General features: G+C 35.1%; 1 protein-coding gene across 1 annotated transcript in view; it reads left to right on the top strand.

The window, feature by feature from the left end:
- Positions 1 to 1,726: 1,726 nt before the first annotated feature.
- NDC80 (NDC80 kinetochore complex component) overlaps positions 1,727 to 15,212 on the top strand; it is a gene marked incomplete at both ends in the record, with an annotated part of 36,651 nt that continues 23,165 nt past the window's right edge. The window contains 7 exons of the mRNA XM_084252887.1: positions 1,727 to 1,827; positions 2,733 to 2,810; positions 9,812 to 9,935; positions 10,030 to 10,202; positions 10,832 to 10,934; positions 13,458 to 13,547; positions 14,994 to 15,087. Coding sequence (XP_084109013.1) covers positions 1,727 to 1,827; positions 2,733 to 2,810; positions 9,812 to 9,935; positions 10,030 to 10,202; positions 10,832 to 10,934; positions 13,458 to 13,547; positions 14,994 to 15,087 — 763 coding nt within the window. The remainder of the gene's footprint in view (positions 1,828 to 2,732; positions 2,811 to 9,811; positions 9,936 to 10,029; positions 10,203 to 10,831; positions 10,935 to 13,457; positions 13,548 to 14,993; positions 15,088 to 15,212) is intronic.

The following is a 15,212-nucleotide window of genomic DNA, read 5'->3' as shown; positions in this document are numbered from 1 at the left end:
ACATCTAGAACTCTTAATCTTATACATCTTGTGCAGAGATTGGGAGTGGACTAATGGGAAAACTGAATAGATGCAGAAGCATGTAGGGAAGGAGAAGTAGGCGGCGAAAATCAAGAAGAGGAGAGTAGAAATGGTTTTTACAAGTAAGGAGATCCTAGAGAAGTAAAAGAATAACAATAAACGACCTCTTTTCTGGAAGCCGCAGCAGGGTCTGAGAAGACTGGGTATACAGTGGCGAATGCCATAGAGATTAGATGGGATCATGAGTATCTTAGGAGGTGAGGGTGTCAGTAGATGACTCGGAAATGAGACAAAGTGATGAGAAAAAAATGGATCAGCCTGTAGACTCTTTTGTGGACCAGATTGTTCTTGTTGAGCAGGTTTGCGGGGGACCAGCCTCTGGCAAAATGTCGTGTCAGGGGTCCCGTCAGCGAAAACGAAAGGACTGAAACTTAGGGACTGAGGGGAAGGGAATGAGGAGACACCAACACTTTGTGAGGTGTTAGTATCTTCTGCCCGAAAGGCTCAGCAGGTTCTTTATTTATACATTTTTTGCAAGCAGTAGGATTACATTATCATGTGCATAGAAACAAAGCAGAAACAATTAGTGCATCTCCTTTTCCGTGCTCTCAGCAAAAAGGCAACCTTCAAGGTTAATAAAAAAACTAAGTCTTACACTAAAATTCATTGTTTCAGCTAAACAATAGCCCAACACAATTGATAGCCACCAGAACATTCCCATCAGCTAAAGCCTAAGCAAAGAAAGAACTTTTCTTATTCTCTTGGCCTTCACACCAGAGGCCAGCTGCTACTCAGCTATCAGAACTTCCTTTACCTAGAAACTCCTTAACTCAAATAGCTTCATTTTAAAAACTTTCCCAAGAAACTTCAAGAGAAGGCAAAAGAAGGACCCACTGTAATTATTGAATTGTAATGCTTGTCAGGCATGTTCAACAAACCATCTCCCATTGTCAAGTGGGCCAAACTGCCCAACAACTAATTTTTAAACAAACAATTTTCTGTGCTATTTACTTACAATATGCTGATACATATAATTTATTGCCTAATATACTTTCTGATAAATTTTTCTCTCTCTATGACCAAGAACAAAAAGCAAAGGGATGCCAGATCTTCAGCCCCATGGTGTGAGGCCTTTTCTCTTTGCTGCTTGTCAGTATCCTATCTGGCTGGAGCAACAAGGCCTCCTGCAGCACAAGTTGAAGAAAGAGGAGCAACAATTGAAAAGTATAAAAAGGAAAAAAGTAGATTAAGGGGAGAGCAGGAGAGATGGACATTAGGGAGAAAAAAAAAAAAAAGCTCCATTTTTAGAGACCAAAGAAAAGGAAATATCCCAAGATGGTTCTTGGCAGGCAGCCTCTCACTTACCATTGAAATAGGCACAGCCACCAGCTGTGATGTCTGGGTTACAATTCAGGGCTTTATCACAAGACACCCTTGTGATTGCGAGAATCATACCTTTTGCATTTCCTTGCATACTCACTTGTATATGGTAGGTAAGTGATTATGTGTGTTGAGTATTTTTAAATTAAGTTAAACAGATACTCTGCAAATATGTGACAAGAGAGCCTGGGAGAAGATTGTTGAAGAAAGACTGAGATTTGACTACCTTTCTGTATGAGGGGAAGGTAATAGTTGGTGTTTGATATTTCATTAATGTCTGAAAAGATTTTTTTTAATACTGAGTTCATGTATCTAGGCCATAAGCATGAAGCGCAGTTCAGTTTCCACTGGCGGTGCTGGTCGCCTCTCTATGCAAGAGTTGAGATCTCAGGACCTCAATAAACAATGCCTCTATACCCCTCAAACGTAAGTACCTCATGCCTTACCACCTTGGGCAAAGAAATCTGTAAAGATGGCTAAATCACAGATGTAAAATAAGTGATGTCATGATTAATCTTCTCTGTTCCCAGTGGTAACTAATTTTGAGTGACTAAATTTCAAAATTAGGCATGTTCTTCAAGGTGTTGTGTTTTATCTAAGATTTGATCCTTAAATTCTCACAGCCACATCCTTTGCCCAGCAATCCCTAAAAAAGCCATTTATTACTTCCCCTTCAGCTCGCTCTTACTTTCCTCCTTTGTCCTACATCTGCTTGTTTGAGCAGATTCCTTGCTATCACTTATAATTTTTGAGGTGCTTTCAAAACTAGCAAAGTTTTATAAAAGATATTATTTGTTCTGACAATAAGCTACAGTTTAGAAGACGCCTGTAGAGACTTCCCCAAACTGTTTTTCAAGATTCACTGGGAAAAGGTGTCCAAAACACCCTGTCATAAACTAGCTTTTTCTTACAAGTGATTTTCTTCCAGTTGGAAGAAAACTATTTGTTTTCTTTATCACTCTTTCTCTTAATACCAAGGTACTTTAATTATTTTTGCATACTACGAGCCTCTGCTATTTCTAGAAATTTGAAATATTTATATTGTCTTTTTCTTAACAGTTGTTATCCATAGTGTACATATTTTAAAATAGTTGAGATCATAATGTAGATGTGGTTTTTGTTCTGCTTTCTTCTTAACATTTTAGAATTATAACTTAAACTATGTTGTTATAACTTAAACTCTCCCATTTATAATAGCTGCTAAAAATTTTCATGGTCTTGAATTATTTTTATAAGTAGTGGGGAGGAGGTATTGGTTCTAACATTTTCAAAAGTTTCTTGAACTAATATTTGTGTTTACTTAAGAATTTGTATTTCTCCTTTTCTTAAAGCAAAGAGAAACCCTCCTTTGGAAAGTTGAATATAAACAAACCCACATCTGAAAGAAAAGTTTCTGTATTTGGTAAAAGGTAATGATATTTTTTCTTCTAATGAAGGGATTCAGTACCATGCATTAAGCTAGGTACTCTCAGACAACAAAAGATTAGAGGGCCTCCCTGGTGGCTCAAGAGGTTAATCACTGCACTGTGAAGCAGTCTGCATCCTCTGCAGCACGAGTTCGATCCCTGCCTGCCAGGGAGAAAACCACATAGTGAGGCACACCGCTCCTATCTCTCCTCCTTCTCCCCTCAGCAGTGTATTTTAGTTGGTCTGCTTGTTCTGTTCCCCACTGTCTCTGGTGAGTTCTCTCACCCCCACATCTCTGGCCTGTACCCCATATCTTATATGCATGAATAAATAAATCTTTAAAAAAAAGTTTAGATGGTATAACCTCTTTTAAGAGAAAGTTGTAACTATTTAGCTTTTCTTTTTAAGTGAATAAAATGGTTACCTATGTTTTAGATGGTGATAAGAGATGTATTAGCGCAGTTAGAGCACTATTTCATTGCTATAAATGAATAGTTGATTGAAAATTCAGTCAGTTAACTTTCAGATAATTAATGGAATCATAGCATTTTAAAATTAGGAAGAACATCATCACCTATGCAGCATTTTAGTCCAAGATTTTTTCATCCTCTGAATGTTTTTTTTTCTTTAAAGATTTATTTATTTATACAAGAACTGGGGTACAAGTCAGAGGCGTGGGAGGGTGAGAGGATTCACCGGAGACAGAGTGGGGCACCAGAACAGGCAGACACTGAAATACACTGCTGAAGGGAGGAGCAGGCAAGACATGAGAGGTCTGCTGCGCCATGTCGGTATCTCCCTGGCCCACCGGGATCAAACCCACACTGCAGAGGCAGCAGACAGCTTCACAGTGTCGTGCTCAACCCAGGGAGGGCCCATACTTTTAACGTTCAGGACCTCCAAGACCTTTTATTTTGTGTACTATATGCATTGATAATTAATCTTGTTAGACATTAAAACATTTTATGTTAATTCATTTGAAAATAACAATAAACAATAAATTCATTTGAAAATAACAATAAATATCTGGCTTAATAGAAGACTGCTAGATGTGTTGCATGTTACATATCACATATTATGTAGTGTTATAATATGTATTATTGGTTACATATTACATATTATGTGGCCAGTCTCTGGAAAGCTCCACTCTATACTCGAGAGAATGAAAATGAAAGGAGCAGGTAACCTCTTAATTTTATTATGGAAATAATTCTTAGATCCCCTAGATTATCACACTTAGAGAACCATAGTCTAGAGTAAATCAGTGGTTGCTGGGCTGGAGGTAAGGCAAGGGCTGACTATTAAGGGGTTTAAGTTACACCAGTGTACAATTTAGACCTAAGTAAAGTTGATTTTTTTTTTTTTACTTTTTTTTTTGTTTGTTTATTTGTTTAGTTATTTAACACTTTATCTTTTGAAAGTCACATAATTGACAAGAAGGTAAAAAGATTCCCATATATCCCCTGATTTCATATCTGCATACCCACATTCATTATCAGTATCCCCTACCAGAGAGCTGTTTACAATGGATAAACCTACATTGCACATCACAATCACACATCAGGGTTCACTCTTGATGTTTTGCATACATAATGATACAAATCCATCAGTATACTATTATACAGAGTATTTTCACTGCCCTTTTTTTTAAAAAATAATAAATTTTATTTTTATATTCCCCATACAATTGCAACCCCCCCATTGTGACCCCAATCCCTCCCCTCCCGCCCCCCACCCCCCAAAAAGTGTCTCTGTTTCATAGTTTTTTGTTGATTCTGATTTTCACTTTCTTATAGTTATTCATTTTCCTGGTCCCTTATTTAGGTTTTCTAGATTCCTGCTATGAGTGAGACCATCCGGTATTTTTCTTTTTCTTTTTGGCTTATTTCGCTGAGCATGATCCCTTCCAGCACCATCCATGTTGCTGCAAATTACATGTGTTTATCTTTTTTGAATGCTGAGTAATATTCCATGGTATATATGTACCACATCTTCTTGATCCAGTCATCTATTTTTGGGCATTTGGGCTGTTTCCAAAGCTTAGCTATTGTAAATAGTGCTGCTTATAAACATAGGGGTGCAGGTGTTCTTTGGAATTGATGTTTCTGTGTCCTTTGGGTAAATACCTAGGAGTGGAATTGCTGGATCATATGGAAGCTCTATGTTTAGTAGGTCCAGAAATCTCCACACAGCTCTCCATAGTGGTTGGACCAGTTTGCACTCCCACCAACAATGCAGAAGAGTTCCTTTTTCTCCACACCCTCGCCAACATTTGTTGTTGCTAGTTTTTTTAATATGTGCCATTGTCACTGGTGTAAGATGGTATCTCATGGTAGTTTTGATTTGCATTTCCCTGATGACAAGTGATGTTGAACATTTTTTCATCTGCCTGTTGGCCATTTGCATTTCCTCTTCAGAGAAGTTTCTTTTTAGCTCTTCTGCCCATTTTTTGACTGGATTATTTTCTTTGTTGTTGTTGAGTCTCATGAGCTCTTTGCAGATTTTTGTGATCAGTCCTTTATCATTAGTGTTGGGTGCAAAAATGTTCTCCCAGTCGGTGGGGTTTCTCTTTGTTTTTGTTATTGTCTCTTTTGCTGTGCAGAAACTCTTTAATTTGATGTAGTCCCAGCTGTTTATCTTTGCCTTCACTATCACTGCTTTGGGTGATGTGTCTGTAAAGATGTCTTTGATGTGCAAATCACGTAGTGTTTTGCCTATATTTCCTTCTATGTATTTTATGGTTTCAGGTCTTATGTCTAGTTCTTTAATCCATTTTGAGTTGATTTTTGTGTATGGTGTGAGGTAGTGGTCAAGCTTCATTCTTTTGCATGTAGTGACCCACTTTTCCCAGCACCATTTATTGAACAAACTTTCTTTGCTCCAATGCATATTCTTTGCTCCTTGTCAACGATTATTTGACCATAAATCTGTGGGTTTATTTCTGGATTTTCTGTTCAGTTCCATTGGTCTGTGTGTCTGTTCTTGTTCCAATACCATGCAGTTTTGATGATTATGGCTTTGTAGTATAGTTTGAAGTCTGGGAGTGTGATGCCTCCATTCCCTTCTTTTTTTTTTTCAGGAGAGCTTTGGCTATTCGGGGTTTTTTGTGATTCCATATGAATTTCATCAATAATTGTTCTATTTCTTTGAAGAATGACATTGAGATTTTGATTGGAATAGCATTGAATCTGTATATTGCTTTTGGTAGGATGGCAATTTTAATAATGTTTATTCTTCCAATCCATGAGCAGGGGATGTCTTTCCATTTCTTTGTATCTTCTTCTATTTCTTTTAACAGTGTTTTATAGTTTTCTTTGTAAAGGTCCTTTACCTCTTTTGTTAGATTTATTCCCAAGTATTTGATTTTTTTTGTTTCGATAATAAAGGGGATGGTTTTTTTCATTTCTTCTTCTTCAGATTTATTGTTAGTGTATAGGAAGGCTTCTGACTTTTGCATGTTGATTTTGTATCCTGCCACTTTGCTGAACTGATTGATGAGTTCAATTAGTTTTTCTATGGAGTTTTTGGGGTTCTCTATGTATATTATCATATCATCTGCAAAGAGTGATAGTTTGACTTCTTTTCCTATTTGGATTCCTTGTATGTCTTTCTCTTGTCTTATTGCTCTGGCTAGGACTTCCAGTATTATATTGAAAAGCAGTGGTGAGAGTGGGCATCCTTGTCTTGTTCCAGATCTTAATGGAAATGCTTTCAGCTTTTCACCATTGAGAATGATACTGGCTGTTGGCTTGTCATATATGGACTTTATGATGTTGAGGTATGTTCCTTGTATCCCAAGAATTTCAAGGGCTTTTATCATGAATGGGTGTTGCACTTTGTCGAAAGCTTTCTTGGCATCTATTGATATTATCATATGGTTTTTATATTTCTTTTTGTTGATGTGTTGGATAACGATTGATTTTCGGATGTTAAACCATCCTTGTGTCCCTGTAATGAATTCTACTTGGTCGTGGTGAATTACCTTATGGATACACTGTTGGATTCTGATAGCTAAAATTTTATTGAGGATTTTTGCATCAGTGTTCATTAGGGAGATTGGCCTATAGTTTTCTTTTTTTGTGTTGTCCTTGTTCGGTTTTGGTATTAGTGTAATGTTGGCTTCATAGAATGCGTTAGGTATTATACCTTCCTTCTCAATTTTTTGGAAGAGTTTGTGAAGGATAGGCACCAATTCATCTCTGAATGTTTGGTAGAATTCATTTGTAAATCCATCAGGTCCTGGGCTTTTGTTTTTGGGGAGGTTTTTGATTACCATTTCAATTTCGCTAATTGTAATTGGTCTGTTTAGGTGTTCTATTTCTTCTTTATCTGGCTTTGGGTGATTGTAGAGTTGTAGGAATTTGTCCATCTCCTCTAGATTGTTGAACTTGTTTCCATATAACTGTTCATAGTAGTTATTAATTATTCTTTTGATTTCTGCTGTGTCCGTTGTGATTTCTCCTCTTTCATTTATGATCCTATTTATTTGTGCTTTCTCCCTTTTTGCCCTTGTGAGCCTGGCTAGGGGTTTATCTATTTTATTTATTTTTTCGAAGAACAGCTCTTGGTTTCATTGATCTTTTGGATTGTTTTTTTAGTTTCGATTTCATTTATTTCTGCTTTGGTTTTTATTATTTCTTTTCTTCTACTGGTTTTGGGGTTTTTTTGTTGTTCTTTTTCTAGATCTTTGAGCTTCGAGATTAGGTTGTTTCTTTGAGTTCTTTCTTGTTTCTTGATGTGAGCATCTATTGCTATATATTTTCCTCTTATTACTGCTTTTGCTGCATCCCATACATTTAGGAAATTGGTGTCCTCCTTGTCATTCAATTCAAAGAATTTTTTAATTTCTTCTTTGATCTCCTCGTTAGTCCAGTGGACTTCCAGTAGTGTGGGTTTCAATCTCCACGAGGTAGGAGAGTACCTTGCCTTCTTTTTATGGTTTATTTCTAGTTTGATGCCTTCATGGTCAGAAAAGATGGTTGGTATGATTTCAATCTTGGTGTATCTGTTGATGTTTGTCTTGTGCCCCAGTATATGATCGATCCTAGAGAATGATCCGTGTGCGCTTGAGAAAAATGTGTACTCAGATTTTTTTGGGGTTAGTGTTCTATATATGTCTGTTAAGCCCAAGCACTCTAGATCCTTATTTAGAGCTTTAGTGTCTTTACTTATTTTTTGTCTTGTTGATCTATCCATTGTTGATAGTGGTGTGTTGAAGTCTCCCACTACGTATGTGTTTTCTCTGATGTCTGTTTTCAGAGATGCCAATAGTTGTCTGATATGTTTTGGTGCTCCTTCGTTTGGTGAATATATGTTAATGAGTGTTATTTCTTCTTGAAGTATTGTCCCCTTGATCATAATGTAATGACCACTGGGGTCTCTTTTTATCTTTTTAAGTTTGAAATCTGTTTTATCTGATATGAGTATAGCAGTTCCTGCCTTCTTTTTTGGTCCATTTGCTTGTAGAATTGTTTTCCATCCTTAGTAAAGTTGATTTTTTAAGAAATGTTCAGCCCCAAAAATGACAAAATAGACTGCTCTTTTAACTTACAAAAAGAAAATACAAGTTTTTATTTTGTATAGACCTGTTTGTTCAATTGTTTTGAAAATATTTAGAGATGAAGTATTTGTTACCTAATGAAACTCTTTGCCATGAAATCAAGTTAAATTGTTTCTGGTACTTGTTTCATTTGATGAAAAATTAAGATATTTTTGTCATATAACTTTTATCACAGAGCTGAACTTCAGAGATGATGATAATGATTATAAAATTCTACTTCTGATGAGTAATTTTATAAGCCAGTTATAAATGCCTTATCTGTCTTAATTCATCAATCATCTGAGCTACCCGATGAGTAAATGCTATTATCTCCATTAGATAAGGAAATGGAAGAACAAGGGGTTAATTAATTTATCCAAAGTCATACAACAGGTAGCATACAGAAATAAATGAAACCACACATTCTGGTTCTAGTTCCTATACTCATAAACTATAAGTTGAATGATTGTTCAGAAATTCTCTTGTAATTTAAAAAGGTGTCAGTGTACTTTTATCTGAGCTAAGTATATACTTGTATTCTTTTTTGTATTTGATAAAAAAATAGAGTTTAAGCAATAACAGTATGTAGAAAAGTGGTTCTCAAATTATCAAATACTCAGGGAAAAAAATAGCTAATTTGCTAATTGGGACAGTAGAGTGAGAGAGTCCAGTTTAAGGAATTTTTCAAGCCTGACAGGAAAGAACTTGAAAGCAACAAGCAAACTTGCAGAGAGAAATGAAATTTTGGTAACTAGAGTTCAGATATGATAGTAAGGTTTGTTAACACAGTTTTGTGATATCTGTCCAATAAGTAAAATTATTGTTCCAAGGAATTTAAGAAACTGCAGTGGTTACCTTAGATGAACTCATAGGTCAGCTGAAATAACTATTATAGAGATTTAATTAAGGTTTTATTTCAGGGGCAGGGGCTGGGAATGAAGCGTATATGCTGTAGCCATTAATGACTAAAAAGTAGCAACATATAATTATGGCAAATGACAATCTAATGCACAATATAGCATGACACAAAAATGTGTATGAGAAAAAGCATGCACTACCTACTTTAACATCTCAAAGGCCATTTTCCCACAAGAAATAACAGTAAAGCAAGGCGTTAAACATGAAGGAGCAATAATGGAGAGGTAGAGAAGATGGCAAGAGGACTTCGGTTATTGAATAGACTCAGTGGTTGTTAAGAAGATCTAGTGGACTCAAAATACACAACTTAGAGGATGTTGTATGTCTTAGTAATGCCAAGAACCAATGTGTATTTTTATTAGATAGTCATTTTATAGTTTACTCTTCATTTTATGTATGCTCATGTCTCTGCTTTGAATAAGAATTCTGACTAATTAAATAAAAAAGAATTAAATTTTAATGTTCTGTGCTGGCATTAAAATATAAACTCACCTTGAAATAGTTAAAGAAATAGTTTTGACTAACTTTTTAAAAATGTATTTCTAGAACCAGTGGACATGGATCCCGGAATAGTCAACTTGGTATATTTTCCAGTTCTGAAAAAATCAAGGACCCAAGACCTCTTAATGACAAAGCATTCATTCAGCAGTGTATTCGACAACTTTGTGAGGTATTTTATTATTTTAAATAGTCTAAATTGTAGGAGTTCTTTTAAGTGTTTTCCAATATTTTTTCTATTATTAAATGACATTTCAAAAATTTAGTTTCTTACAGAAAATGGTTATGCATATAGTGTGTCCATGAAATCTCTACAAGCTCCATCTGTTAAAGATTTCCTAAAGATCTTCAGTTTTCTTTATGGCTTCCTGTGCCCTTCCTATGAACTTCCTGACACAAAATTTGAAGAAGAGGTTCCAAGAATCTTTAAAGAGCTTGGGTTTGTATGTTATATTTCTCATTAGCCTAGAGATATTGTTGAAGCAGAGAATAATTAGGTTAATTAAATTTGTAAGGACTGTCTTACAGAGAGATATTTAAAGATGGTCATTATGTGCAACATAATTAGGGCAAATTGAAAAGTCTAAAAATTTGATTTTTGGAGGTTATTACCAAACTACAGATGATAGATTATAAGGCCCTGAGCTGCTACAGTGACAAAGAATAGAAAGGATGAACTGGGTAACATAAATTTTATAAAAGCAAAAAAGATAGGATTGGGAGCCTGGTTAAAAATGGGGTGAGAGAAAGTTGAAAAGGACTGCATAGGGGAAAATGATTACATATATGTTATTTATTTGGGATACATTGAATTTAAAGCAAGATCTTTTAGAGAAATCTAGCATACTGGTTGTAAATCAAATTCATCTATGGAGTATATATACAAACTAATTTTCAGAGAAGAAACCAAAAATAACAAATCACTATAGAATAAGATGACTAAGACAGAATCTCAGCAGTAACTTCTACGTAAGTAAGACTGTTGATTGATATGTGAATTTTTTAATGTAACTTTTGCTTAATTTATCCATGTACTTTAAGATAATTATTTATTCTAATTTTTCATAGGTATCCTTTTGCACTATCCAAAAGCTCCATGTATACAGTGGGGGCCCCTCATACATGGCCTCACATAGTGGCAGCCTTGGTTTGGCTAATAGATTGCATCAAGGTATTTGATTTGTTGTTTTTTAAATATATACATAGGAAACATCCCCCCCCCCAAGATATTTTGTTTCTCCTCCAGTCTTACTTTTGCCTGTTTTCTCAAAGTCTACATCAGTTTTTTTGTCTTTCTCTGTCTGACTTATAGACAATTTTGAATTTTGTCTTTTTCTGTCTGACTTACGTCTCTTAGAATAGGAGCATAAACCCTCAAGGTCCATCTATTTTGTTGCACATAGCAGGAATTCCTTTTCTATGACCAAATAGTACTCCATTGATGTACATATCACTATTCTTCTTGGAGCATGGCATGTTATAGGTGTTTGTTATAGTGTTTGAGTAATAGGTTCTTTGCCGGTTACCTTGTCTCCTTTTCTGGAGAGCAGGAATGAGAGGGTGCATATACTGAGAGCAACATCATAGCCTTTTTAGTTAATGATCAGAATGGACTAGAGCCTTACTCATCTCAGATCCCTCTGAGTTCTCTTCTACTCTTTTATATTCCACAATAATGAGAAGTAATCTTATATTAGAAGATACCAATTATAGCTAAAAAAAGATAACTAAGTTCATACATCTGCTTATCTGTATACAATTTCAGGTTGAAACTGTTTTAATCAAATCTCCTCAGATTAGAAAATTTTTTAGTCCTTGCAGGAGAGTCTTTCCTATAGCTCCTGGGGATCTGTTATTCCCCAGTATCTATAAATATACATATTTATAGGACCTTGGACCTTGGACCTTGCAGAGTAGCAAGAGTTTTCACAGGGACCTTTTCTAAGGCAACGGAAACTCTGTTTATCTACCCTGATGACAAGGTATTAGATGCTATTCTTCCTCTTGGGTTCTGCATTGTGTGTCTTTCAGACTTGATTAAATCTCTTTGGCACTTGAGATCTTATCAAAGGAAGAAAAGATAGAAAACAAGTTGACACAGTTTGCCAGCATCCACTCTAGTCCTACATTGTCTTATGAGTGTTTTTAGAATAGGAAAGAGGTAGATAATGCAAGCAACTCTGGGCTGAGCACCGTTTCCCACTCAAAAGTCCATATATGCATCCTACAATAAGGAAAATCTAAGGAAATCTTTTAAATGAAAACCATATTCTCCTTTTATTTTCTCCTAATGTCTAGTCTTTTGATAGAAGCCTACTATTTGTTATACTAATACATTTATATTTTACATTTTATAGCAGTTTCATTTAAATTTTCTGAATTTTTTCATGTTGAACAGTTACATTTTTAAGTTATAAAAAGATGTTCCAAAATGGACTTTCTGTCCCTTAAAAAACCTTTACACATTTTCCTTTTAGCTTATCAATTATAAACGTGAATATTTTGCTAAAATATCTGTTATATTATCTGTCATAATACATCATGTTATTTAACTTTTAAGTTGAAGTAATTGTGTTTTTGAAGATTTTGTATCAAGTAAAATCTAAAGTTCATATTACATACTGAAAGAGTCAGGTCTAAAATACATATTTATACATTGAGTTAGTAAATAACATTTGAGCAGTGAAATTGAGGTCATATGAGAATAATCAATAAATAACATTTATTGATTCACCTTCTATGGAGTAACCCTGTTTTGGATTCTCAGAGTTCCACTGGACTCTATATATGTGCTCTCAATAGACTGATAGCACCATAAGGATCAGCGTATTTTTCCTCTGTAGAACAAAACTGAATACAGAGCCCATCTGTAAGGGCCAGACTGGGCACAGTGCAGGTTTTCTGATCCCATGCAGACCGGGTAAAGGAGGAGTCAGAGTCCTCAGTAGTTTTGCAGGTTTTTTATTTGGGGTTCACCAGGCATATGGCAGGCAAGGGTGCTGGCTGGGGGGCTGGGAGGCTGGTAGGCCTCCCAGGCCCCCAGCAAGTCTTCACTCTATCTGGGCTCTCTAGCGTTCGTTCTGCTGCTTCTCGGCTTCGGCTTCGGCTTCTACTGCTGCTGCTGCTTCTGCTGCTGCTGCTGGCGTCCCCGTGACACCGCCCTTAAAAAGCACAGTCTTAGCTCAGCTGAATCCCATCTACCTATGCCCACACCCTATTCCAGGTGCCCGCCATCAGGCATGCATTCAGGACAAGGATCCATCATCTATCCTGATGGCGGAAGGGCAGAAAAGCCTGATATTTTCTTTACCCTACACCATCCTTCCCTAATCTAAAGAGATTTAGTCATTGTAATATCAAATAGATATTTTAGGGGTCAATAAATTAACCTCTTAGTAAGTTTTAATATGTGTACTAATGTAAATACTTCTTAAAATGACACTAAAAAGGAATTTGATAAAACATGAGGCCAATGGGATCACTCAAAACAAGAAAATATCACTTTGCCACTGTTAGCAAAAAGATAGCCGTATTCCCTTCAGTTCTCATGGTATATACCTTCCTTAAGAATAACCAGGATGTATTAGTGACACCATCCAGTATCTAAGTTAATATTAGAGAAAGACAAGCTAACGAGAGTCATCTGACTCACATCAACTTAATCAACTTCATCTGTTCCGTGTGTACTAATTAGTTACATAATGCCATGAAAGAAAGCTCACCTTTATTTGATGATGGACAGCCTTGGGGAGAAGAAACCGAAGATGGAATTATGCATAATAAGGTATCTTATATTACCATAAATGTTAAAATTATCTTTCTATTATTTAAATGTGTCAGGATTGAAATTAATATATATTTGAATTTCTAAAAATCTTCAGAAATTGATTTTTTTAATGTCTAGACCTACTCTTGGAGTCATATTATAATTTTCTAAAATAAACTACTGAGAAATTTGAAAATGTTTACTAAGTAACAAATACAAAGAAATTGGAATTAAGTCATAACATGTTATTATTATGTTATAAATGCAACATTTTTTTTCTTCCCCATCTTTATAATGAAGATGTCAATACTGGCAAAGTTACTTTCATATAATTCTTTGTCAATACAAAGCATAATAGATTGGGTTTTAAATATTATATTTTAGTTTGTTTTGTATTGACCTTTTCAGTCAGTTATATTGCCACTCAGATTCAGAAATGATTAAAAGTAAATAAATGGTCCAAATTAGTTCCCACATTATACTTTATTGGAGCCTAAATTATATAACTAACCTCACACTATTTACTAAAATACACATATCTCCAAATGGAACAAATACCAATTTCAAGGAATACATTTACAATTTTGAGATTATGCATTAACATCTTCTAGCATACAGCATCCAGCTTCACCAGATTCTGATCTTTAGCTTTGTGGTTCCAGAAGCTCATTTTAATCTCAATTTTAGTTTAATTGACAAAGGTTTAGGTCATCTTTTCAGTCACAAGAATATTCATACTTCCTATTCAGAGTTTATCTTCCATATCTACCAAGTAATAAGAAGGTTGGTTAGTAAGCAGAGAATCAGCACAAAGGTAATTGGTTTGTCTTGAGGGATAATTTATTTCATCTAGACTATGGAAAATTATTTACAGCCATTCTTGCCTCCTAATGAAATGTGCATCCTCACTGATCAAAACACCTCATAACTACAAAAAACAATGTTGCTTTCTCAGACAATTATTAATAAGTCTAGTGTTCTACTGTTTACATCTCTACTAGTTATACCATTTTGTAGTCTGAAGTTACAATGTAATTAGAGCCATCATTAATTACATTCTGGTTTTCACAACTAGATCTTGTCAGTTTAATTGAGCTTAGATAATCAGCATTACATTTATAGTTTTCATACGGTAGATTATCCTTAAAGATAATTGTACATTTTACGTTTAATTATATTTGCTAATAAGCTTCCTTGTTTGACCTTCTCAAAATTCTGAAGGTATGGTTATTTTTGCTGTTAACTATGTATCATCTTTATCGGAATTTTAAGTTCTTTTTATCCTCACACATTAGAAGTAGCGACTGAGTTCTATAGCATTATCAATGGCATACTATAGTTTGAGATCTCTAGTATTCCTATCCTTTATTATTTTAATTCAAATTTTAATTTCCACTTAGAAAATTGAAGCAAACTAAATAGGAAATCATGGTTTTATTTTTCAAATCTGTTTAATCCAATCAGTTATTTTTGGACTATACCATAAAATGCTATGAGAGTTTCATGACTGGTGCTGACAGCTTTGAAGAGATGAATGCAGAATTGCAGTCAAAGTTGAGTAAGTATTCTTATTCCTAGTGTGTTTGCGTTTCGTCATTTAGTTAACATTGCTCATGGAGTTTCAGCATATCTTACCTTACCCAATGTTTATGTGAACTACTCCCTTTAGATGCTTATTGATTT

Source organism: Talpa europaea, assembly GCF_964194135.1.
Source record: "Talpa europaea genome assembly, chromosome: 13".
NCBI lineage: Eukaryota > Metazoa > Chordata > Mammalia > Eulipotyphla > Talpidae > Talpa > Talpa europaea.
Note: the sequence above shows the minus strand (reverse complement) of the source record. Positions and strands in the feature narration are given on the sequence as shown.